Source organism: Taurulus bubalis (assembly GCF_910589615.1).
Source record: "Taurulus bubalis genome assembly, chromosome: 8".
Taxonomy (NCBI): Eukaryota; Metazoa; Chordata; class Actinopteri; order Perciformes; family Cottidae; genus Taurulus; species Taurulus bubalis.
In genome coordinates, this window is record NC_136596.1 from 23699323 (window position 1) to 23722994 (window position 23672).

At 42.8% G+C, this 23672-nt stretch overlaps 1 protein-coding gene across 1 annotated transcript in view; it reads left to right on the forward strand.

Moving 5' to 3' along the window:
- The window catches only part of adamts3 (ADAM metallopeptidase with thrombospondin type 1 motif, 3), a gene marked incomplete at both ends in the record, with an annotated part of 134181 nt that overhangs the window by 19718 nt on the left and 90791 nt on the right, over window positions 1-23672 (forward strand). Inside the window, one exon of the mRNA XM_079222504.1 lies at window positions 7396-7552. Within this exon, the coding sequence (XP_079078630.1) occupies window positions 7396-7552 (157 nt within the window). The remainder of the gene's footprint in view (window positions 1-7395; window positions 7553-23672) is intronic.

Sequence of the window (23672 nt, forward strand, 5' to 3'; positions counted from 1 at the left end):
TGTCATGTTTTTAGTTTCTATTCTTTCAGCATTTGTGTCCTTCTGTGCTCCTCAATAACAAAATGACACATTTTTTTTTTTTTTTTTTTTACCAATCACTGGATGTACTACTATTCAGATTTCAGTAGGCGTATTTGGACGGCCCTTTATGCCCTTAAACTTACACCGAAAATCCCTCTTTCGTCCCTTCAGGGTCAAGGTGAGCGACATGGAGCCAAACTGAAACGCTTTGCTGTCAGTCTTACAGATCAGTCGACTCAATGTAAAGTGTCTTTACTGGAGGGCAGCCATTGCAATAAGGAATGAGGAAGGACCTTTTTTGTTTGTTCATGCAACGTCTCTCTGCTTCGAGGATAGACAAACAATTTGTTCCAGGACGGCTGTGTTCAATCGCTTACTTACTTTTTGGCTTTGGGGCGACGCAGATTACTGAAGCGCATCGTTCACTGAGACGGAGCGGATTTCTGCTTTGGTTTAAAATACCCTGCGAGTTTGTGTCGGATAAATATTCACACAAATATATCTATATATCTATATCGTGAAAGAGCAGATAGTCGAAACAATCCTGTGCGTCAGCAACTTTTGATCAGTGTATGAATGTCAGCTCCTCATCTCATTACGTGCAACCTTGTTTTTTTCTTTAAGGCTGGGCTTCTCACTCTGTCTGCCTCTGCTATGTGTGTTAACAAGAAGGTGGTATTTTTAAAATAGTTTATATGGTGCTAGGAGTTAAGCAGCGCCACCGGATTATATACAACTTTTCTTTTTCATCCAATTAACCACCTGTCAGTGTGTTTTCACAGCCTCTCACCTCCCGCAGGGGCGCTTAATAGGTCTGCGCCCAAAGTTATGACTTGTCGAGATTTGGATTCTTGCTCTCCCCCTCATTTTATTCTGCTTTTACTCTAGTGGAAATAAAACATCCAAACTACACATTGAGGTGTTTATTTTCCGTCTTTGTCGATTTGCGTCTGTAGATTTCTCCTAAATTCACCAAAAGTTAGCATTAGATCATAATGCCTCGTTTGCATATTTAAACGATGACGTTTCAGAAAACTTACCATACAAAAAATAATTGGCTGGATGCAAGTAGTACACTGGGGAAGTTTCATTGTGATATCTATGACTACAATTTGTTTTACCCTATTCACCTGTAGTGTCTAAAACGTTTATGTATTTTTACAACATGTCTCATCTCTCATCTCTTTAAAGGCCATTTTCTCTAAATGTGTTTTTTTCTCAGACTGTGAGCCAGAAATATTAACTTCAGCAGCTCTTACATCCACCCAGTTTATATATATATATATATATATATATATATATATATATATATATATATATATATATATATATATATATATATATATATATATATATTCTGATTTATGAAGTGATAAAAAGAGAAATCCCAAACTCCCTCTGTAAAATCCTTTGACTCTAATACGTCAACAAACTGAAACAACTTTAAAGCGATGGTCAGATTTTTGTTCTGGAAAAGTATTTCAATTCACACATATATGCCTAATTTGCATGTTAAAAAAAAACACCATTTCAGAAAAATTGGGATTAAAAAAAGAATTGTCCTAATGCAAGTAATCAACTGGGTGAGATTCATGACAATATCTATTAAAAGTGAAATTTAGCACTCATCAAGATGAAAAGAAATCATGATCTCCGCCTGACTGCTTCGTTTAACATCACTCTCAGATCTCTGCATCGCTCTCGTTCTATATATTCATCACATCCATTCTCGTTACATGTCATTGGATGACCTCCAGCTGCCACCAGAGCTGCCGAGTCCCGACTCCATTTGAATGCCAACAGAACGTCCTGCAGCAGACTGTCCCCGTGAATCAGATCTCTTCTCAGTGTGCGTCTACAGCCGATCCGCCCGGCAACAAACAGTCAAGGCTTATGCTACGTTCACGGCAAAAAAAATGGCTTTTTCACGGCATTCACGTCATTCGCGTCATTCGCGCCCGACGGAAATTCGCGTTGTTGTCAACCATTCGCGTCTGTGCATTGACTTTGCATGCAATCTACTCGCGAGAAAAATTCTCGCTTTTAGTGTGAACGCAGCATGAATTGGGATTTAATTTGCAAAAAGCAACATGTGGAGCACCCTGTTCACCAAAATTGAACAGGGTGCGATTCAACACGTGTATCCATGTCTTCTTATGATTTAATGTAAATGCAGAGGTTTGACAAAGTACATTATTACATTTCCACATCATTTTGAGTCCAAAGTAGATAGAAGGACAAGTGACTCAGACTCGGATGACGTATTTCAGCATATAATACTGAATCCTGCAAAACTGGTCAACTCAAATCAACCCCCTGGGTTCCTCAATTCGGCTGCGAGCGCGTCTTGTAACATGTGACCAATCACAAACGTGGACAAGTCTGCTGTCTGCAGAGAATATGAGACAGATATGAAGTAGTTCAACACATAATTCAGGCTCAAAGTAACAGTTTGAACAGACACATGCCTCATCTATGGCATGATGAGTCTGACTATGGTTGACATGTGCGTTCTGTTAAACTAATGCGTGGCTCAGCTGTATGACAATACTTTAGTCTTATTCTCAAACTTTCTCAAACCCGAGCTATGATCTCAAACATAACCCTAAAGTTACAGAATCCTGCTGTGTGGTAGAGACCCCATGTCCTCTCACACTTGAATGAATCAGATTACAACTGTTTTATTGCCACATTATGAGTCAACTAATCGATCGTTTTGGTTTCGATCCGCTGCAGGGTTTTTTTTTATGGTTTTTCTTGTGCTGGATGAGTAATTTCCAAGAAATGTATGAGCACATTTCTGGTAAAGAACGTTTAAAATGGTCCTTTTGTGTGATTCTTTTTGGAGAAATTCTGTCTATTATATCAATGCATTGATCAGTCGTCAAAATTGAACGACTGTTAGTCAGCTCAGAGTTTCTATGTCGTTTATTCGTAAAAATGACTGATTTCAAAGAAACGTATGAGTGCATCTAAACACAAGGTTTAAAGCGGTGCTCTTGTGAGAGTCATTTGTGAAGAAACTGAATCGATTAAAGGTTGATTAGTCGAGGAGGAATGTCTTTGATTGAGCACAGCCCAAAGATGTCACAAAGTGAGCAGCAGGCACTACTAACGTTGAGGATGTCTTTTGGTCATTTGGATGCCCACATTTGTGTATTTCAAAATTAATTTTCCTGGCTGCCCGTTCGTCTACGTGGAGCACGCCTCAGGGCATGACTATTTTGTCCACGGGTTCAAAGTTGCATGCAGACCTGAGTTGAGAACTTAAATTAGAGTCCAGCCAGTAGTGCGTGTAAACAGGAGGAGAGATGGTGGTGGGGGGACGGGGGGTTGATTTGGGACTATGGGAGTTGGAAAGGAGTTCAGTGTGCGCGTTGGTCGCAGAGCTCCATATGTGCACAGTCCAGCGGAGTGTTAGCGGAGAGGCCAGAGTGAGGTGCAGCAGCAGTGAAGGCCGGGCCAACCCGCCGGCCGAGAGCTGGAATAAATTCCTCCGGAGCTCTGTGAGAGGTGGCTCTGTCTGTGCACAGGTGTATTTTTTATTTTTATTTTTTTCTGCCAAGGCAACCGGCTCCCCGGAGGATGAACTCTAAAATAGCACAATATGTTAACAGTATCTCTGCAAAGTTTGACTTTGATTTAATTAAAGTAAAATATTTGTTGTTACTTATTTAGTACAGAAGTTTAGCCGAATCTCCAAAATCGACCATCTATGATTAGTGTGTGATACTGCCATTTTCTCATGTAACACTATTTATTACACTTCATATAACTAATGGTGTTCAATACATCCACATACAGCAGTAATATACACTAAATCAACCAAAATGATGCTTTTGTGCCCTCAAGTCATCATAAAATATTGGCAGATTAACTTTTCCCCCCCAGTCATCTGCCCCTTACTGCCATTCTGAGGCCGTTTTCAGTCGAAAACCCCTCCTTTGAATCGTGTGAGCCTATGGGAGCCATCTAAAGCCATCCACATGAGACTGACAGCCCTTTTAGCCAGTCAAAATGAGTCAAGTTCCACATTTTGTGACCCGTAGTATGAGAGCTGCTGCGAATCGAAAAGCCATCACTTTCTTCCTGTACCTTGAACGCTTCCCAAAACATGCCACGAGCGCGACCAGGAAGCGCACGGTCCTTTACACAAGCAAGGCCATGTGGAATATTGTTTTCATTGAAAAGTACGTTATATTTTAGTTTTTTCGCTGTGGCTGGATGCAGTGCTTGATAAGTTGCTGAGGCTTTGTACTGACAAGATATTTGGCAGGTTTCTGTAGGTTGTAATGGCGCGCAAATCGCATAACTTGGGCAGCTCAAGTCACTTTCGAGTCCTCTCAAGTCCTACTTATGGTTTATGTTAATATTTATGGTTGAATTGTGTTTTTAACATGTACAATTGGTCTATATGCTCTTGTAAGGCCAGACTGTGCCGTTCTTTTTAGCTATTTGACATCAATAGGTCTGGAATTAATTCATGGCTCTTATATAGACATGAGGGTTGAAGGAGAGGTCATGAAGGAGAATTCTGCCGCCAGTTTCAGGGGCTCAGAAAGTTTTAATTGGTAATTAAATTATATTTCTTAGTTATTTTACTGTCAACAATGAAATGATAATTAATAAAGGCTATTAATTACTAGTAACGCCATAATTCGTGTAATATGAAATAAATGTATACATTTTACATTATATCATAGTTACATATGTTACGTCCCCTTTTCAGTCTAGGGGATAAATGGGGAGGACGAACACAGGTCAGACAACATACCTGCAAACTTGTCACCTTTCGGCGAAATTCGCCGTTTTGAAATGAAAATATGTCATCCACGTGAATCGTGTAGATCAGAGTGAGACACGAAAAAAATAAAATGAAGTTGTGCTCTATGAAGTGGGAGAGATTGGGACAGTTTGAGGTGCCAAACAAATATAAATCAATAAAACAAAACCAGACCTGGCTATTAGGGCTGCAACTAACGATTATTTTAATAATCGATTAATCGGTTGATTATTTTTTTCGATTAATCGATGAATCGGATAAAAAAAAAAAAAATCAAAAAAACGTTCATTTCTAACCCTTTATTCAAAAACAGAAGTGACAGTGCAAAACATCTTCAGAAAGTGCACAAACAGGTTGCTCCTTGAACATCCCTGAGCTGTTAATTAAAACAACAAAATGGACTAACACTAAAAACATACACATGTATGCTTTACATCTGCCAAATGTGAGCCCTTTTTACTGTAATTGATCCCTCCAGAGGCTGCCTTTACATACCCTGCTTTATCAATATGTATGAAATACTGGGACAGAGGGAAGCTGTACTGCTCCATATAGAGCGTCCTCTTCCTTAAACTCTTTCATTCTGGGTCTCTTATGACCACGACGTCACGTTGTTGGCTCAGCCCAACTACGTGATTTGCGTCATTCTACTTTGAGTAAAAAAAACAAAAACCTGCAGCCAGATCCACCAGTGTGCCGGTTTAACGTTGACGAGTGACAGCGTGAACTGAACCAGACCGTTGCCAACACTAATCGATTTTTATCGATTTTATCGATTCGTTGTTGCAGCCCTACTGGCTATCTACCTGGAAATAAAACAAACACAATGGCTTCTCAAGATTCTCTAAAAATGAATGACCAAAACAGATACAGAGGGAGCACCCTCTAACGACATATTTGATCTCTTACGATGGTTATTATAAAGGGTTGCTAATGGTCTCTGCCACGTGTTTTCATGCAGCTTCGCCCAGCCTTTCACTAGCGTGACGCTGATCAATAACTTAGATTGGATGGGCTGTACTTTTCCAGTTATTTTGTGCATCATCTTGTTAGCAGTATGACCCCCCCCCCCCCCGGCATTTAAAAAAATATCCCACCCTAATCCACGGGCATGACCGGCCTCTGATTGCAGGAAATGTGACGGCGGCAGGTAGCGATCACAAAGCAATCCCCTCCAATGTGCCACTAATGATGTGGAGCTTTGGCTCATCGCTACCTGCTGCTGTCAGGTAACCAGCTGATAATTGCAGACAGATGGTATGTTACGGGGGAAACAATCGGAAAACAACATGGAACAAGGTCATAAAGAAAAGAACTTCACAAATTTAAAGCAGGCAATTAGTCGCAAATCTTGAATAAAGGAGAAAATATCTCATTAGCGCGTCTTTCTTTTCATACGTCTCTCAGTCCGTTGCGGTCTCTCTGTATACACATCAGTCCATACAAATGAATGCATTGTATATTTCCTTTTAGCCAGAGGATGAAGAAGAAGTCCTCGCTGCAGACACTCACAGCAGCGCAGTGCAGTCTTCGGCTGCAGTCGAATAGTCAAAAAAGTACCTCCTAACGTTTAACTCTAACCACTTTTCCTTAACCTCTGTGGAAAACAGCACAGGGTCAAACAAAGATGGGAAGGAGAATTCATGAGGAGTTAGGAAAAGACAACCGCGGTGTTTAGTAAATCCGACTCCACGAAACTACGATGTTTTGAAATGTACTACAATAAAGCACATCTTAAATACTTCGTCCATCTTCTTACAGTGTTGCGTCATGCAGACGACATAAACAACCCGGTTTAAAGTATTACTTTAATAACGAGGTTGGAATAGAAATGAAAGAAGGAATATGAAAGTGAAACCAAGGTGTTTTTCACAGAGTACAAAGCTACTAAAGTGTCTCTTTGTTCAGTTTCAAACATGCTGAATTAAATATGTTCTCCCACTAACAATGTCTCATATCGCTTTATGTTGTTATTGTTTATATGCAGATTTTAATCTGATCATAACAATATGCAAAAGATGAGAATCAAAAAGACTGAAGAGCTCGTCCAGTTTAACTTTCATCAAAGCTTCTGTAGCTTAAGTCAAGTAAAAGAATGAGGGCTGAAGCTGCAGTTCAACACCAGAGAGAGAATATCAAATAAGCAGTTTGATCATTTTACAGCAGTTTTCAGGAACATAACGTTCATTGTTTGCCAGCAGGTTTAACAGATTATTGAAACTATTTCCATATTTTAGGGACGGTTATTTACATGATCTGCGTTTGTCTGTCATGATCGTTTGTTCTCGTGAACGGCCGAATGTTGAGTTACTTTAAATGTTGCAGCCACAAGGAATTGTTGGGCATTATCTCCTTTCGTAAAGGAAGATCCAGTGTTTCCTATGCTAAAGGAGCTAAGTAAGGAAGCATTGAAGCTCCTCTCCTTTCCTAACAGAAAAGGAATATTCGACCGCAGCCTTCATCTTGATTTGTGACCTTGTTATAATCTGCCGGTGCTGAATGGATCACGGTTGATAATAGAAAGCATATTAAAGAAGTCCAATGCCACTTTTTTTTCAAAACACTCACTGTGTCTGCGTGTCGCGTTGCAGGCCGGGATGATCCGCACCGACGCAGACGAGTACTTCATCGAGCCGCTGGAGCGAGGCGCCCAGGAGCTGGAGGATCAGGGCCGGGTCCACGTGGTCTACCGCCGGTCGGCTCTGCTGCAGGTCCACTCCGACACCCCTGAGGACCACCAGCTGCGAGGTAGGGCCAGTTTATATATGCATGATGATGTGTGATATTAAGGATTCTACAGTCAACCAATCTTTTTTTGTTATACATAATCAAGGCTTAATTAAACTCGGTGACCTCTTCCATATAGTTATTTTTTTGCGAGCTCTATATATATATATGTGTGTGTGTGTGTAGTAATACATTAAACCACATGAACCTGAAAGGAGTGTCGCCACCCGTATGGGCCACCTGCACATGGCACAACAAGCGCTCCTCTTCTTCCACCCCCATAGAAAATAAAAAACGTTCCGGTGGCGTCCCGAGCCAAATTCTGTTGCATCTACAACTTCCCTCTATAAACATCTGCAGAGGCTTTTCAGGAATGACCAGGTGTTTTTTACTTCTTCATTATTTTCAAGAAAGGCAAGGTGGTACGAGTCTGAGCCCATATCTGCTGTATAAAAATACTGCCCACAATTCTTTTGACGGATTCAGAATTCAATTTTTTCAGGTTGATGGCTTTGTGTATGTGAGGTGAGGAATTGGGACACCATCTTCCTGTGCCAGAGCAAGACAAAATTGTTACATTCATTGAAAAATACAGGCTGAAAATTTGCTACGAAATATGATATTACAGAAATAGCAACTTAGAGTCCAAAACTATAATTTGTGACAGAAAACATGAACCGCTCCCACAGCAGCCACTGTGGCGGCTTCTGAGCGTGGACTCAGAAGTCTGGACAATCACGAAGCACGAGCAGGTGTCTCGAATCCCCAAATCCTGTCTTTTTTTCCCAAAGAAAGTTGACTGAACCGAGTATTAAATAGCCCCATCCTTAGCGAACACGGCATGCTGACCGATTGTGTCGTGACGTGTTCAACACTACAGCAGAGCTAAGTCACCACTTAGCACTCATTAACTCAATAGATCATTGTTGCGTCATCGGTGATCTGAGACAAGCTGTCGGCTTTGAACTTGACACTTGCCCTTTCCCCCCCCAACATGTCTCTAAAATCCTCATTGGAGAATACAGCTAAACTGTAAAGCCTGCTTATTGAATTTAAAACCATGGATCTGAAGTGTGTCTTGTGTGACCTTGTGTGTGTGGTGGAGCATTATGTCGCTGTCTCGTCCGTATGGCCTGGACTATTAACGACTGCAGTTTTTCGTGCTATAGTGCCGTGACTTGATAAACAACGATGCGAGGCAGTATTGACCTGAGAGGCCATGCGTGCTTGACACTGCACTAACCTCACACTAAAAAAAGTGAAGCCAGTGCTGAATTGTGGCTCAGTCATAGCAGAGCAGGGAACCGGAAACCGGTGGATTGCTCCCTCCAGGTGGGGACAAACTGCCTACCCCAAGCAAAGGAGTTCAAGTATCTCGGGGTCTTGTTCACGAGTGAGGGTAAGGTGGAGCGGGAGATCGACAGACGGATCGGTGCGGCTGCAGCCGTAAAACAGGCGCTGTACCGGTCCGTCCTGGTGAAGAGGAGCTGAGCCGGAAGGCGAAGCTCTCCATTTACTGGTCGGTCTATGTTCCAACCCTCACCTATGGTCACAAACTCTGGGTCGTGACCGAAAGAACGAGGTCTCGGATACAAGCGGCCGAAATGAGCTTCCTCCGCAGGGTGGCCGGGCTCAGCCTTAGAGATAGAGTAAGGAGCTCGGACATCAGGGGGGAGCTTGGAGTCGAGTCGCTGCTCCTTCGTGTTGAAAGGAGTCAGCTGAGGTGGTTCGGGCATCTAGTCAGGATGCCTCCTGGACGCCTCCCATTAGAGGTTTTCCAGGCACGTCCAACTGGTAGGAGACCCCGGGGAAGACCGAGGACACGCTGGAGGGATTATATCTCCCGGCTGGCCTTGGAACGGCTTGGGGTGCCCCAGAATGAGCTGGAAAGTGTTGCGGGTGAGAGGGAAGCCTGGGTCGGCCTGCTGGACCTGCTGCCACCGCGACCCGACCCCGGATAAGCGGCTGATAATGGATGGATGGATGGATGACTGGGTAAAGCGCTTTGAGATTTTCCCTGATTGCTGTCATGGAGATAGCTTCATTGCTGTGTTAGAGAAAGATTGAATCCGCAGAAAGAGAAAAGGAGTTCTCAGGCAATCCGCCGCTCAATTTATTATTCAAAACCTACATTTTAGTGTTTTTTTCATGCCACAGGCTGGACCACAAGCTGGGAAAATTGCTATAAGAATATGTATTTGCTCTGCAGTTTCAAGCAATCCTGAAAAGATTTATGTCGGAACTGGCAGCTGGCGCACACACACACATGCACACGCACGCGGGCGTTAAGCACCCAGACGCAGTGAATCGGGGGCAGAAGGCTATGCTGGTGCACCGGGACAGAGGCAAGGCGGGGAAGTCTAAACGGGCAGGGTTGGCAACGGGAGAGCAGTCGGTGGGTAATTGCTGGAGGGTCTGGCATTAATGCGGAGAACGATCTGGCAGTGAATGTGTGTGAAGCTGGGGGCTTAAATACCAGAGGGAATAGGTGTATCAGAGTGGACAGTTTAATTGACATTACACATTATTACTAAGTTTATTTACAATCTATGTAGCTAAGGGTGATCGCAGGAGGGCCGTCTGGGTGGCGCAGTTCGTAATGCCAATGAGTGGAATGAAATGTATTTCATCAGGAAGCCGCGATGCAGAGACGCCTTCCATCCTCCTAAAGTGAAAGTGTATGGCCATGTACACACATAAAGGGACAAGATAAACGCATTTCATCTTCTTGCTTTTGTTGTGTTCTATCCGTTTATGGAAAGATGGAGACCCGGTGACAAAAGAAAAGAAAAAAATAAGAATTCAAACTTATATAGCGCTTTTCAAGATATTCAAAGATGCTATGGGGACAAGAGACAGAGACAAACAGAGCAACACAAAACATTGAAAGACAAAGCAAAGAAAACAAACAGAACATTTGCTGTGTGAGTCATAGTGGAGGATAGGGTGCAGGGGTTTAGTAGGTGAAGGTGTGTTTGAAGAGGTGTGTTTTGAGGGCTTGCCTAAATGAAGATAGGGTGGGAGCCTGACAGAAGGGGAGGGCGTTCCAGAGGGAGGGTGCAGCAGCTGAGAAGGCCCTGTAACCCCAGGTCCGGCGCTTGGTCCTGATGATCTTCAGAGTGTTTTTTACCGGCGGGCCTGAGGCAGCGAGTTGGGGCGTGGAGGGGGAGGAGGTCTGAAAGGTAGGGAGAGGCCAGGTTGTTCAGGGCTTTGTAAGTGGTGAGTAATAATTTGAAGTCTATCCTGTGCTTGACCTGGGTGATATGTTCGTAGAGGCGGGTGGAGATGCTGTTGCAGTAGTCGAGTCTGGATGTTTTGAGGGCATGGATACAAATGTTGGTGGTGGCAGAGGACAGGGAGGGCCGGAGGCGTGCAATGTTCCTGAGGTGAAAGAGGGGATGTCTTGGAAGAGAGGTAGAGTTGGGTGTCGTCAGCGTTGAAATTGAGACCATGACGACGAATGATTTGTCCAAGGGGAAGGATGTAAATGATGAAGAGGAGGGAGCACGAAACCTTGGGGGACACCGTGGGCCACTGGGGAGGTGGAGGATTTACAGTTATTTATGGCAATGAATTGATGTCGGTCTGAGAGCTATGAGGTGAACCAGGAGAGGGCAGTGCCAGTTATGCCAAGGGAGTGCTGGAGACGTGAGAGGAGGATGGAGTGGTTGATAGTGTTGTAGGCGGAGCTGAGGTCAAGAAGGATGAGGATGGTGAGGAAGCCTGAGTCAGCAGAGAATCATTTGTGATTTTCAGTAGGGCGGTTTCTGTGCTGTGTTTTGAACGGACGCGCTGTGTTGGTGGAGTTTGAAGGCATAAAGATGAACAGTGAACAATTTTGTTTGCAAGTCGTTCCAGTTGACAGCCCTGCACTTTGAGGTGGCGAAGTTGGTCAGTGTACCAGGGGGCGGAGTGGGTGAAGGAGACGAGTTTGGATTTGTTGGGGGCGATCAGGTCAAGACAGGAGGAGAGTGCAACATTATAGTAATTGACCAGGGCAGTGGGGGAAGCAGTCGAAATAGGGGCAGAGGCAGAGACGATGGCAGCCAAGGAGGAGGAGAGCGAGTGGAGGTTGATGGACTTGATGTTCTGGAATGTTATGGTCTCTGCTTAACATGGGGGATGGGGATGTCTATGTCCATGGTGATAGCCAGGTGGTCAGAGATGGTGAGGTCGATGCTGGTTAGATTACTGGTGGTAATGCCGGAGGTGCAGACCAGGTGAAGTGCGTGTCCTTTTTTATGGGTGGGAAAGTCGACATGGTGGGTGATGTTGAAGTAGTTAAAGATGTCCAGGAGTTCTGTAGAGCTTGTGGAGTCAGGTGAGTCAACGTGTATGTTAAAGTCACCGAGTAGCAGAATGGATGGAGAGATGGCGCAGAGTTGTGTGAGAAATTGAGACAGATCAGAGGGGAAAGCAGGGTTAGGTTTTGGGGGCCGGTAAATGACGGCAGTACTCAAGGGTTTGGGACCAGACAGTTTAAAAGCCTGGCAACTTGCTTGTGTAGGTTGTTGTGGCGATGATGTGCAGAAGTTGCGGCGATGCGCTCGGCTGACCAGAGGGAGGGGATGGAAAGAGTGGAGCGATCAGGCCAGGAGTAAACTAACTTTCTGGGGTAGGCTCTGTGGATGTAACGAGGCCGACGGAGGAGTCCAAGTGCTTTGATGGCTGAGATGAACGAAGGAGCAGAGAAGTTGTTGAGCCGGGGAGGATGTAACGATGAGCCTGAGGTCTTTTGCCGCTAGCCACAGCCTTGATGAACGAAGTTGGAGAAGTGACAGTTGAGAGCCTGGCTCGTCGGTAGCCACCGGCTAGCGAGACACCACCGGCCAGCCAGCTAGTTGTCCAGGGAGTAGACAGTAGCAGTGGAGAGCAGGAGAAGTGACAGGCACGTATGGATAATCCACAGCAGGCAGGTGATCAGAGCAGGACAGTTGAGAGGCTGTCCAGACAACCCGCCTCAGAGCAGTACATGGACAGGAGTATCCAGCAGGGAGCCGGCTAGCGAGAGACTGCTAAGCTAGCCAGCTAGCGTTAGTTGTCCAGGGAGTAGACGGTAGCAGTGGATAGCAGGTGCAACAGGTAAACAAACAAATCCAAGTTGAAGCGTTTGGGGTGGAATTGACAAATGGTATGTATAATATTTGCTACATGTAAAAATAGTAAGAAGCATAACAAGAGCAAGAGAGCAAGTTGTTTTCTTCTATTTGTTAGTTGCTTTTCAGGAGCTTGACACAAAATCTTGTTTCACTACACATTGTACTATGTATGATGGAAGTGACAAATAACCATGTATTGCAATATTTGTTTTATTAAATACTTAATGCTCTTACTAATACTGTGACTCCTGCTTCTTATATTATACTGTACTACTGCTACTACTTCTACAACTTTTACTACTACTTATTTGAATGCTATACTAATACCTCTACTAATACTTCTACAACTACTATTACTTCAGCTGCTGAAACTACTGCTCTTGTTGCACAATTTCTTTATTATTATTATTTATCTTTATCTTTTCGTTTATGTATATGTTCGATTTGTAAATTTTTTTCATGGCGAAAAAGTAAAATGCATGTGCAGGTGAGGTAGAAACCCATAAAAGGGTTAAAAAAAACTTTCAGAAAGTCAAGGTCTTAACACACCGGGTTTTTATTTGTGTGATGCATTTGCACATAAATATATATAAAAAAATGTTTTGGTCATGAGTACTACGCAAACATAACGCAGTGAAGAAAAAGGAGTTTTAAAACGTAACTGTTGTCAAAATGAGGTGGATTTTTCTGACCCCCAATTACGTTGTGTGGAAGGTAATATTAAATATGTACCCTGAAGTGTACGACAACAGGAAGGCTCCGCAATTTGTAATGTGGTTGTTTTTAATATTTCACATCAGCATTTTATTACACACATAGGTAAGCATTTCCTCTGCAGCTTCCGTGTGCTTTGAATTTCGCATCGCAATTCCACATTTCATACTCATTCAATACAAATACAATTGGCTATATCCCACCATGTTGTTTTGAAAGGAAATGTTCATGTTCATCTACTCCTATTTTCATTTCTATGTTCATCTCTCATAATTTTCATAATTTTCCTGTTGCTTCCAAGTGCAGCTTTACCTTCAGGACATTCCAAGTGAAGTAAAACCAACATAGCACCTTCCTCTCTCTCATGAAGGGTTAACATCGATCGCGGCGCTGTGGAAGATGATTTGCACCAGACGGCAGAGCTCCTCTCTTGTGATAGTTTGGTGTCGATCCGTTGTCGTGCCATGAAGCGATCTGTGATAAGGCAACTATGTTCCACTCTCGCTCTGGGTAATGGCCCTGGAGGACTCATCGCTCCTTTTCTATAACAAGCACAGCTTCTTCTTTTTTTCATGCCTTCTCATATGCTTCACTTTTTAGAAAACACATTCGTACAGCCTTCATCTTGGGTATTGATCATATTCCAGACGAGCCATGGATATTTCTGCATTCAATGCCGGTGATATCAAATAGTTTTCTGTGAACTTAGCACTCACTTTCACAGCATTGTTTTTTAACAAGCCAACATCCACTTTTAAGGGGCTTTAACGGGAGGCTCAAAGTGTTGTTGTTGCCTTCTATCCTCCTGATCTCAGCGTGTATGTGTGTGTGTGTGTGTGTGTGTGTGTGTGTGTGTGTGTGTGTGTGAAAACTCTGACGCTGAGTGGAACTGCATCTCAAAGGCCAACGACCAGTGACGAGGAACTCTTCTAGCAATGCTGAGGGCAGATTTGTTTTTAGAAGTCTGACGTGCCGATTGTAATTTTGTTTCACATTCTGACTTTCTACTTTATAACATACAATATATATATTTGACCATTTCCTGGAGCAATCTCAAAAAAGAACTTCCAATCACCCCAAAGTTAGTGTAAACCGCAAAAAAAATCTAAATCGTATCACGAAATGAATTATGATGAAAGGAATCATGAAACCATCACCTTCAAACGCCTGCTGCAACGTTAGCTCTGCAGACGAGCATGATGGGAATAAATCACTATATATATGTATGTATGTATGTATGTATGTATGTATGTATGTATGTATGTATAACAAGTGTCTGATTAAGTTATTTGTTTTGTATGTTTTGAAGGTGGTTCCTCTGCGGCTTTCAGTTGTGACAAATTGCTTCTTCTTCACTACACGAACAACATGGCGTGTGTGTGTGTGTGTGTGTCTGTGACGTCACTGACTGCTGGTCGAGGGCCCTGTAGCGCCTCCCCAGGGATGCTGGGACGGGTCTTGGTCTGATGGTCACGGATGGCTGGTATCCACTCTCAGTGCTTTCTTTCTATTTCCAAGAGGTTCTCGATGTTTCACGGATGTAGTGTTCACAGCAGCTGTCGCAAAAAGACGCCAAAAGACGCCACCACACACTCCAGTCAGCCCGGGGAAAAGGGCTCGCTTAATTTGAGAATATTTCGTCACAGATATGTGTCACCAAGGGCGAATCCTAATGAATCCGATGAAGTTCTCTTCAGACAGACATTAGCTTTGTTATCCCGGTGCAGGCTGGTCTCATCCAGCATAAGATATAAATAAATACCTACAAAATATAACACGCTGTAAATCTTAGAATTCCCACAAAATGGTTTTATATGTTCTACTCCTTGAAAGACGAATAAATTATTAATAAATGACACTAGGCGGGGGAGGTACGGGATGTGGTCGGGTCCAACAAACAGCGACCTTTGACCCGGGAAGCCGATGAGATCTTGATGTTTTCGTCACTTCCATGGCGATCTCTTCCTAAACTCTTCTTAACTAAGTTTCCTGTGGAGACAGAAGTTTATCTTGAAAAAGTATGCATGAACCAGTGGGAAATATTGACACGTGTCGATGGCGAACAGTGAGGAGTAACTTTACGCAGGATATCATATGAACCATCGTATGAGGAGGCATTGCCCGGTGATCCAACTCAGCCAAAGAGGGTCATCCCACATAAAAGTTATAAAGGTGGCTGCATTTTTGCCACAAAACACAAGAGGCAGCGTCATCCAGCCAAATATGTGAAAGCACACGCTCCTCTATATTTTCTAATGTGAACTGTAGTTTTCTAATGTGAACATGTATTTCTTCTTCAAGTTTCAAAACCCTTCTTCAAAGGTGACAAAACTCCCCTTTCAGTGAGTTGTCAGCAGGTGAAGTTCTCATGGATTTATAGATTTTGACAAGCCTTCAAACTCACAGACCTCAAAAACAACTGTCCCTCCATGGTCCACTTTCCCCAGTTCATGGAACCCTTCCATTGGCTTTCTGTAGTGCACCGGGTCAGTCGGTGTTCCAGTTCATCCCGCAGATGTTGGTCGGGGGTTGAGGTCTGGGCTCTGTGCCGGCCGGTTAAGTTGTTCCACACCAAAGGGGAGGAAAAACCAATTCATTATGGCCCTGGCTTTGTGCAGCGGGGCAGTACAGGTTTACAACACTGTGGAACTGGTGGATGTCCACATGCATTCAGCCACTCACTGCTTTTTAGCAATGCTTTTGATTAAGGGTCGACCTTCGCTTCCTGCTGACGGCAAGGTTGTATTCGCTCAACTTTTCTTAAGGTCGCCCTCGACTGTGGGAATCGGGCCGGTTGCAGCCTCGCCTATAACACCAGATTATCCCGCTGTTTGTGGACCAGGGTTCTGAGTGAATAATACTCAACGTCTTTGCTTAATTTCTCAAGTTTTAACACTGGAGTCGGTGGAAACGGGATTCTGCTGACACCCTGCAAGTAAAACAGCCGTGAGCATTTTACTGTTTTCCTATAAAACAAATTTCTGTGATACGAGCTGCCAAAAAAAAGCAATCGGGAACGGGAGGATTACACACCGAAAGGTGCTTTGTAATCATCCAGCTCATTGTTTCTTTACAGAGCTCTGCTGGAGCAACAGCTTGATTCATGGAACAGAGTTTTATCTTAAAAGAATTCTGTGTTTGAAAGATAAGAAATGTATCATAAAACCTAATCATCTTCTGATATAAAAGAAACGTTGTCAATGCAATTACATTAAATGTTGCTGAGGAATACATTATTTTGTCTGGATCTGTATGTGAATGGACGGATGAAGGTCGAGCACCTTGAAGTACTGCGAGTATCAAACCCGTGTATTCATAGTGCACTCGACACTTCACAACAAGTGGTTGCCGGTTGTGGTCCGCACAGCCGGCATATGTCATGGTCGAGTGGAGCGAGACTCAGGCAGACGGACGGTCGATGCCAGAGATGAATCCTGAAATCCTTTTGCAACATGTCGCCCAACATAAGCTGTAGATATATGAACATGTTACATCGCCTCTGGTTATCATAGGATTAGTGTCTGTCCACGGTGGACTGGTCTGTGCTGGATCTGGGTCTGTCCACGGTGGACTGGTCTCTATGCTGAAGGCCCCGCTGGAGTCTGAGCTGAACCTGCACAGTTAAAAACTCTTAACAGTAACTTACAAAAAAATAAGAAATACAGATGACGCAAATTTAATTAAAAAGAGCATCGGGTACAAATGTGTTTTCTACATTTCCTTTTTGGCAAATTCCCAACACACAAAAGCCACTGGTTTGCTAAAAAAGAAAAACATAATGCATTCTCAGATAAGGTTGTAAGTTTTCTTCTCTATGATTTCCAACTGGATTTATTGCCGTTTATGCACAACGGACAACAGAACTATTGATATCACGCTGAAACAAAAAATATGTGTACTGTGAGTTATGACTGAGTTTTTAGTATAATAAATACTATAATAATAAAACAGGTAAGAAATGCATGAAACAAGAGTGTGCTGGCTTTGATTAAATTAAAGATACCTTTTGAGAAGTGATTTAAAAAAAAATCTCATGAAGATCATGTGGTATGATCAAAAGCTCCAGAACATCTATACTGGTCGGACCTTGTGGGGAAACTATTCGCTCAACAAGGGAATCAAAGTTTGTAGATCAACTGCAAAAGGAAACGGCATCGCAGGCTTTCCGTGGCGAGATAACTCGAACCCTTCTCATCCTCTGAGCCCCCGTTTCCCTCGGTGTGAACACTCCCCCGACCCCCGGAGAAACGCTCAAACTAAAGAAACGAGACGCTCACTCTGAGAAAATGAGTTTTTCTGGAGCCAAAATGACCAGCGTTCAAACAAATAGAAAACGTGTCTGGAATCACAACATTACTGGGAGTGTGATTGCCTGCGGGATAATGTGAGGCTGGTCCGCGTCGCACCACCTCTCTGTGTTCTGCTGGAGCAGGTGAAGAAGTCTCCAGCGTCCAGGCTTTCAGGTTTTCAGGTTTCTGCCTCCAGTCCTTGTTTCTCCTGGGAAGCTCCAATCATTTCCACAAACCTCAAAAAGCTAGATGAATTTAGATTGATGAATCAATTTCTCAGGTTGCTTGAAGAGAGAGACGGCTGAGTGCTCATCCAGGAGTAGACGTTACCCCGGTGTCATGTATCTGCAGACATTGACAAAAACATATTAACAATGCAATATATATATATATATATATATATATATATATATATATATATATATATATATATATATTTTTAAGAGATCCGCCTATGACAACCCCATCCCTGTTGGTGAATAACTAGCCAGTTCATTACCCCATCCTCTGTACCATTTCCCCTGTCTGCCTGGGAGCTTGGTACAATTAAATCTAATTATAGTAAGACAGTACATGCGACATGACCAAGAAAACGTCATCATTTTTGCATATTTTTGTTGTTCTATAGTTCTATGATAGCCTACTGTTATTGCAACAATACAGTGTAGATGCAAATACATTTTAGATCACAGCCAAGCTCATATTTTGCACATAATTAACACTTTTTGCAAAAAAAAAGAATATATCTTTGTAGTTTTACATCCAATCGTCTTTTCTTACTGTAAAATGAATTACGATGTGTGCTTTACTACGCTTAAAACAAACCAATGTAAACCAATACCATCATGACAGCCATCCATCAATCAATCTGCAACTTTTACCCCTGTTTTTTTTACCTTAATTAAAATTGAGGTACAATATGTTTCAGAAAATGAACCTTCTGTCTCGATCTCCATGTGACGCTTTGACACTCTGATCTGTCAACTTTAACTTCTATCTTCATCTTTTTAAACAGTTTCCTCTGCTGAATCAGTTTGGCATCCATCAAGCGCCAATGATGTTCACAGTGTTTGGTGAAAAAGACGAGCGGAAGTGTTGCAGCAGGAAGGAAAGTCTCTTTGTCTTGTAATGTTCGACATTTTGAGGGAAACTAGCGCTAACAGCACTGCAGACCCATCCTGATAATAGACAGGACTGCTGCAATTGCTTTCATTATCATTTAATATGTGCATTTATAATATATATGTAGTTTATTAATATGTTATGCTTTAAAAGGGCAGGAAATGGGCAATTTTTCTTCTTCTTCCCAATACCAAATGATATTGTTTTTTATGGATAACATACCCAAGAAATGAATAGATTTTTTAAATTGTTGACACAGTAAACTCCAGTAAACTAATTAATTGATAACAGTTTAATATGTAACCTGTCCTGAAGCGCACGCACACACACACACACGCACACAGCCATGCCGACAGGTGTGTGTGCTCTCTGGGGAAATGAGGCTGACAGTGACAGGAGATGTCTGACTCCTTCGCGCCCCTGAGATCTGATCTCCTGTTATCTGGCCCGACGCCCAGGTGAGGGATTCACCCTCGGCAGCACTTGCATATTAGGTTTTATTTTCACATGGTGGTGAAAATAGAGTCAAGGGGAACTCGTGAGAGGCCTCGTGTCTGAGCGGAGAGGAAGAGAACTATACGGCGAAGGGAAAGCGGCGATATGTATTGGTCACGTCGACGCGTCAAGGCTGGCTGGAGTGTGGGAGGAATCAGGGATGGAAAAACACGTTTTATGGATGGAAGAGACACAAATAAAACCCAACAGAGAATACGTCTGAAGCGTTTAATCCTGCTCGAATTAGCGCCCACGGAAATATGACAGTGGAGAGCGAGTGAAGACCAGTGAGTGTAAATGCCAATAAAAGACCGGCTGGAGTAAGATGTGTTTTTTCTTCACAGCTGACAAGCCTCTTACCGCTGTAATTATTAAGCTAATCGAGAGCACAGCCGCCAGCGAGCCAGTAAGGCAGAAGCGGCGGCAAATCTCAGCACTGATTAGCGAGGATTACATGTTAAACCTTTCCAGCGTCCTACTAGACCTCCACATCGTTGCATGGTTAGCAAATGTATGCAGAGCACACTCTAGCCAAAAGACTTTGGGGTCGGGTCGGGTAATTACTCCGTATATTGTGGTCGGGTTCCTCTTGAATTGTGGTCGATCCGGCCAGAGGGAAATGAATGACTTAAGCATTTAAGCATTGAGTGTGTGCAATGCAAAGTAGGTCTCTCTCTCTCTCTCTCTCTCTCTCTCTCTCTCTCTCTCTGTCTCTCTCTCTCTCTCTGTCTCCCTCTCTCAATTCAATTCAATGAGCTTTATAGGCATGAATGTAAAAAACAACAATATTGCCAAAGCATTACAACAACACGATTACAGTAAATGTAATGTGTTGTTCTCTCCCTTCCCTCTCCTCCTCACTTTAAATGCAGATACTGTACTCTGCTGTGAGAGGATCAGCGCAGTATTCCTCCTCTCCGGGTTCCTTTTGATTTCCAGGAGAGAGAAACATTTAAAAAACAGCTTCCAGAGGTCTTCTTCGTTAATCCAGTTACGTTGTGTGGGGAAGAGGATTTCTGTTTGACCATCTGTTCCCAGGTGAAACAGCCGGAGGGGTTTCTTTCTGTCTGCCAGAAAGAGCAAAGGAACAGTTTGTCACTTGCCGGCTGTTTTAAGACACGGCGCTCTGTGTTTTTGCGTCATAAAGATAAAAAAAGATGGATCAAAGCCGAGCCTTTCAGAGGTTTTATCCTTCCGGAGGGATGAACGGTGTTTATTGCCTTTGAGCGAAGCGTGTCCCCTCCAGCTGGTCACGACTTGGTTTCAGAGTAAAAATACCATAATTATTTAATATAGAGACCAAAATCGGACTTTCAGACAACATCAAAGTCATTGTTGAACCATCCTGCAGCGAATCGACCCACAAAACCTCCGCCACCTTGGTTATTAGTGCAGTTTAAATGAATAAAAAACAACCTGTTTTGTGTAATGATCACGGTAACTACGGTCGGTAAAACCAGTGTATCCAGCCAAAGTCCCCACAATCACAAAAAAACCATTGGTAATTGCGTCGGGCTCTGCTGTGAAATCTAGACGCTCAGCAACACAAAAAAGTTTCACTCTGAATTAAAACAACTACAAAAAGTGGCAACGCGCCTCTATACCGCTTACTGTCTGATCAGGGTCTCCAAGCTTCAAAATAAATCACATTAAGTTGTGAACTAATATGCACACCGGCGGAGCAACACCCCACTGAGCCCTTAAGTCCAGACCCAAAGAATACTAAATCCCTTCTGGAAAATAATTAGCATCCTGTGCAAACAACTGATTACCAATAATATATAAACCCCTGTGACTGGAGTTCAGAGAATGAGGAATATATATATATATATATATATATATATATATATATATATATATATATATATATATGTATATATATGTATATATGTATATATATGTATGTATATATATATATATATGTATGTATGTGTTAATGTGTTGTTTCCGTCACAACATGTTGCTGTTGCCTCGCCCCAACACATCGGCAACACATCTACAGCCGGTGATTTAACATCATCAAACGACTATGCCCCGTCTTAAATAATCTCCCGCATCACACCGATCACGGCAGCTGTGTTTTTTTGCATCTCATTTAGTTGTTTGTGCAGTTTAGGAATAGACCGCGAACGTGACCCGAGTTCTCATAATCGGTGTTCTTTTTTTTCTGCAAACACAAACGAGCTCGGAAAGTGATTCACCCCTGATCTTTTTTTTTAATGAGCAACTTGTGTTCTGATGTCTTGTTGTACCATCAGATGAATATTCAGGAGGAGCTAATGGATCCCCTTCCCCCAGTAGTGGAGCAGTAAATTAATATTCAGAAGGAGCTAATGGCTTTTCTTGTTGTGTTTATAATTTGACTTGCATACAAAATAAACACACGTCTGCACTTTTCTTTTCCCTCCTTCAAACACGGCGGAGCTTGAAGAAGTCGTAAAAACGACGGTACCATCGCCATCTGATTGCTATCGCTGGGACGTGAGGCCGTGCTTTGAATTACAGTCTGCGCTTTGGATTTACGTATAGCCTTGACTTTGAACGTTGAAAATGTGCCTCTGCACGCACACACATTTATCGCCCATAGAAACGCGTTATAAAAAGACATTTAGTTACACGTAACTTAAAAACAAATAATCGATCATTCAAGATAAAAGAAGAAGAAAAAACTGAAAACAGGGAAGGTATCGAACCTTTTACTGGTGTGAAAACATTAAAGGTTGTCAGGTGTTTTTGTGAATCCCAAAAACTAAAACCTCATGGGTTGAGCATATCTCTACTAAATGTAAACTTCACTTTGAAATATTTACCTCGGTTGATGAGGGAAACAAAAAGACGAAATGTAGCGAGTGAGTACATTTTGCTTGATTTGCAAGAGAACTGATTGTATTGCAGTGTAACTGGTGGAAAAACTGCACATTTTCTCTGGCCCCACATTCAAAAAAATATAATTTTGGCCTCAGCTCTAATGTGTTGCAGACAGAAGTCATTTTAGTCAGAGGTGAGTGTGAACGCTGCGTGTGTGTGTGTGTGTGTGGGGGCATGCAGAGGCACATTTTCAACGCTCAAAGTCAAGGCCATAGGTAAATCCAAAGATAAAAGTGCACGTGCTGAACACAGGCCCCTCCCCCTCCAGCGCATCACCAGCAGAGTAAATACCACCTGACATTTCTCTCCCCCCCGCTCGCGCCGCACATCGGGAAGACATTACCCACATCGCCTCGCGTCTCCGGGAGCACGGCACCCCGAATGCGCCGCTGATGAGTTCTTTCCATCTGAAAACCTGCTGGTGATTACCGACCCGCCGGCCCCCGAGCCAAGGGTCTGGAGGCCGGGTGGAAAAGATCCTTGGAAGCGCCGGCCGCTATTTTTGAATCAAGAAGCGTTTGTGTTGTGTTCTCTCTCTCCTGACTCGCTTGTGAATCATCCAGTCGCTTTCCAAAAGTCACATGGCAGCTGGGAGCTGCTCATGAGCAACTCTTCCTTCTTTCCATCCAGTCGGCCCGCTAGCCGGAGCCCAAATACCTCAAATACTTGTTGCTGGTTGTGATACTACGTCCACTACTATGTGTCTGCTTTAGAGAGAAATACCTTAAAGAAAAGAAAAAGGATGGATTGCAGCTGTTTTGTGGGACATAAAAAGATATTTCCCGAGTATTGCAACACTCTCGCTCAAATGTCTCTTCATTGTGTAGGAATGTGAGAGCTGCAACAGCACTGCCCACACGTCTGGAGAGTTCAGCACGCTCACCAAAACAAATAGCCCAGAACTCGTCCGGTTGGTGAAGTCATGTTGTAATAAGAGATGTTTATTAATCTCAAACGCTGCTCTATCGCTTGTTTATGTTTGTGGATATATATATATATATATATATATATATATATATATATATATATATATATATATATATATATATATATATATATATATATATATCCACAGGAAGATTTCTGGGTCGATCAAGTGATGAATGTAAAGGTACTTTATCAAACCAGATTTTCATAGAATTCATCATTTATTTATATTGCACAATGGCCAGTTCCATCATATTTTTTATTTTATTTTTGTATCGCACTTCTGAAATCTTGATTCATTAGAATTTTAAACCAGTTATCGTCATTGCTGAGGAGAAGTGTTACTCAGAGGAAGCTACCGTTCTGTTTGAAATCTGAACCAAGCAAGTGTGCAACAGACTACAAAGCAGTAATTTACGAGATGACTCGTTGGTGTTTTTTCTGACTGGACGGGAACGTCATCAGGGAAATCAGCAGCTGATTATCTGGAAAAAACCCTGCTGACTCAAAGTCCTCGGAGCCATTCCAACACATCCCTTCAGATGGATGGTCATTCTTACTCAACTGTACACAGATTACGCTTTTGTTTCCAATTAGATGGACATTTTATTTAATTATTATTATATC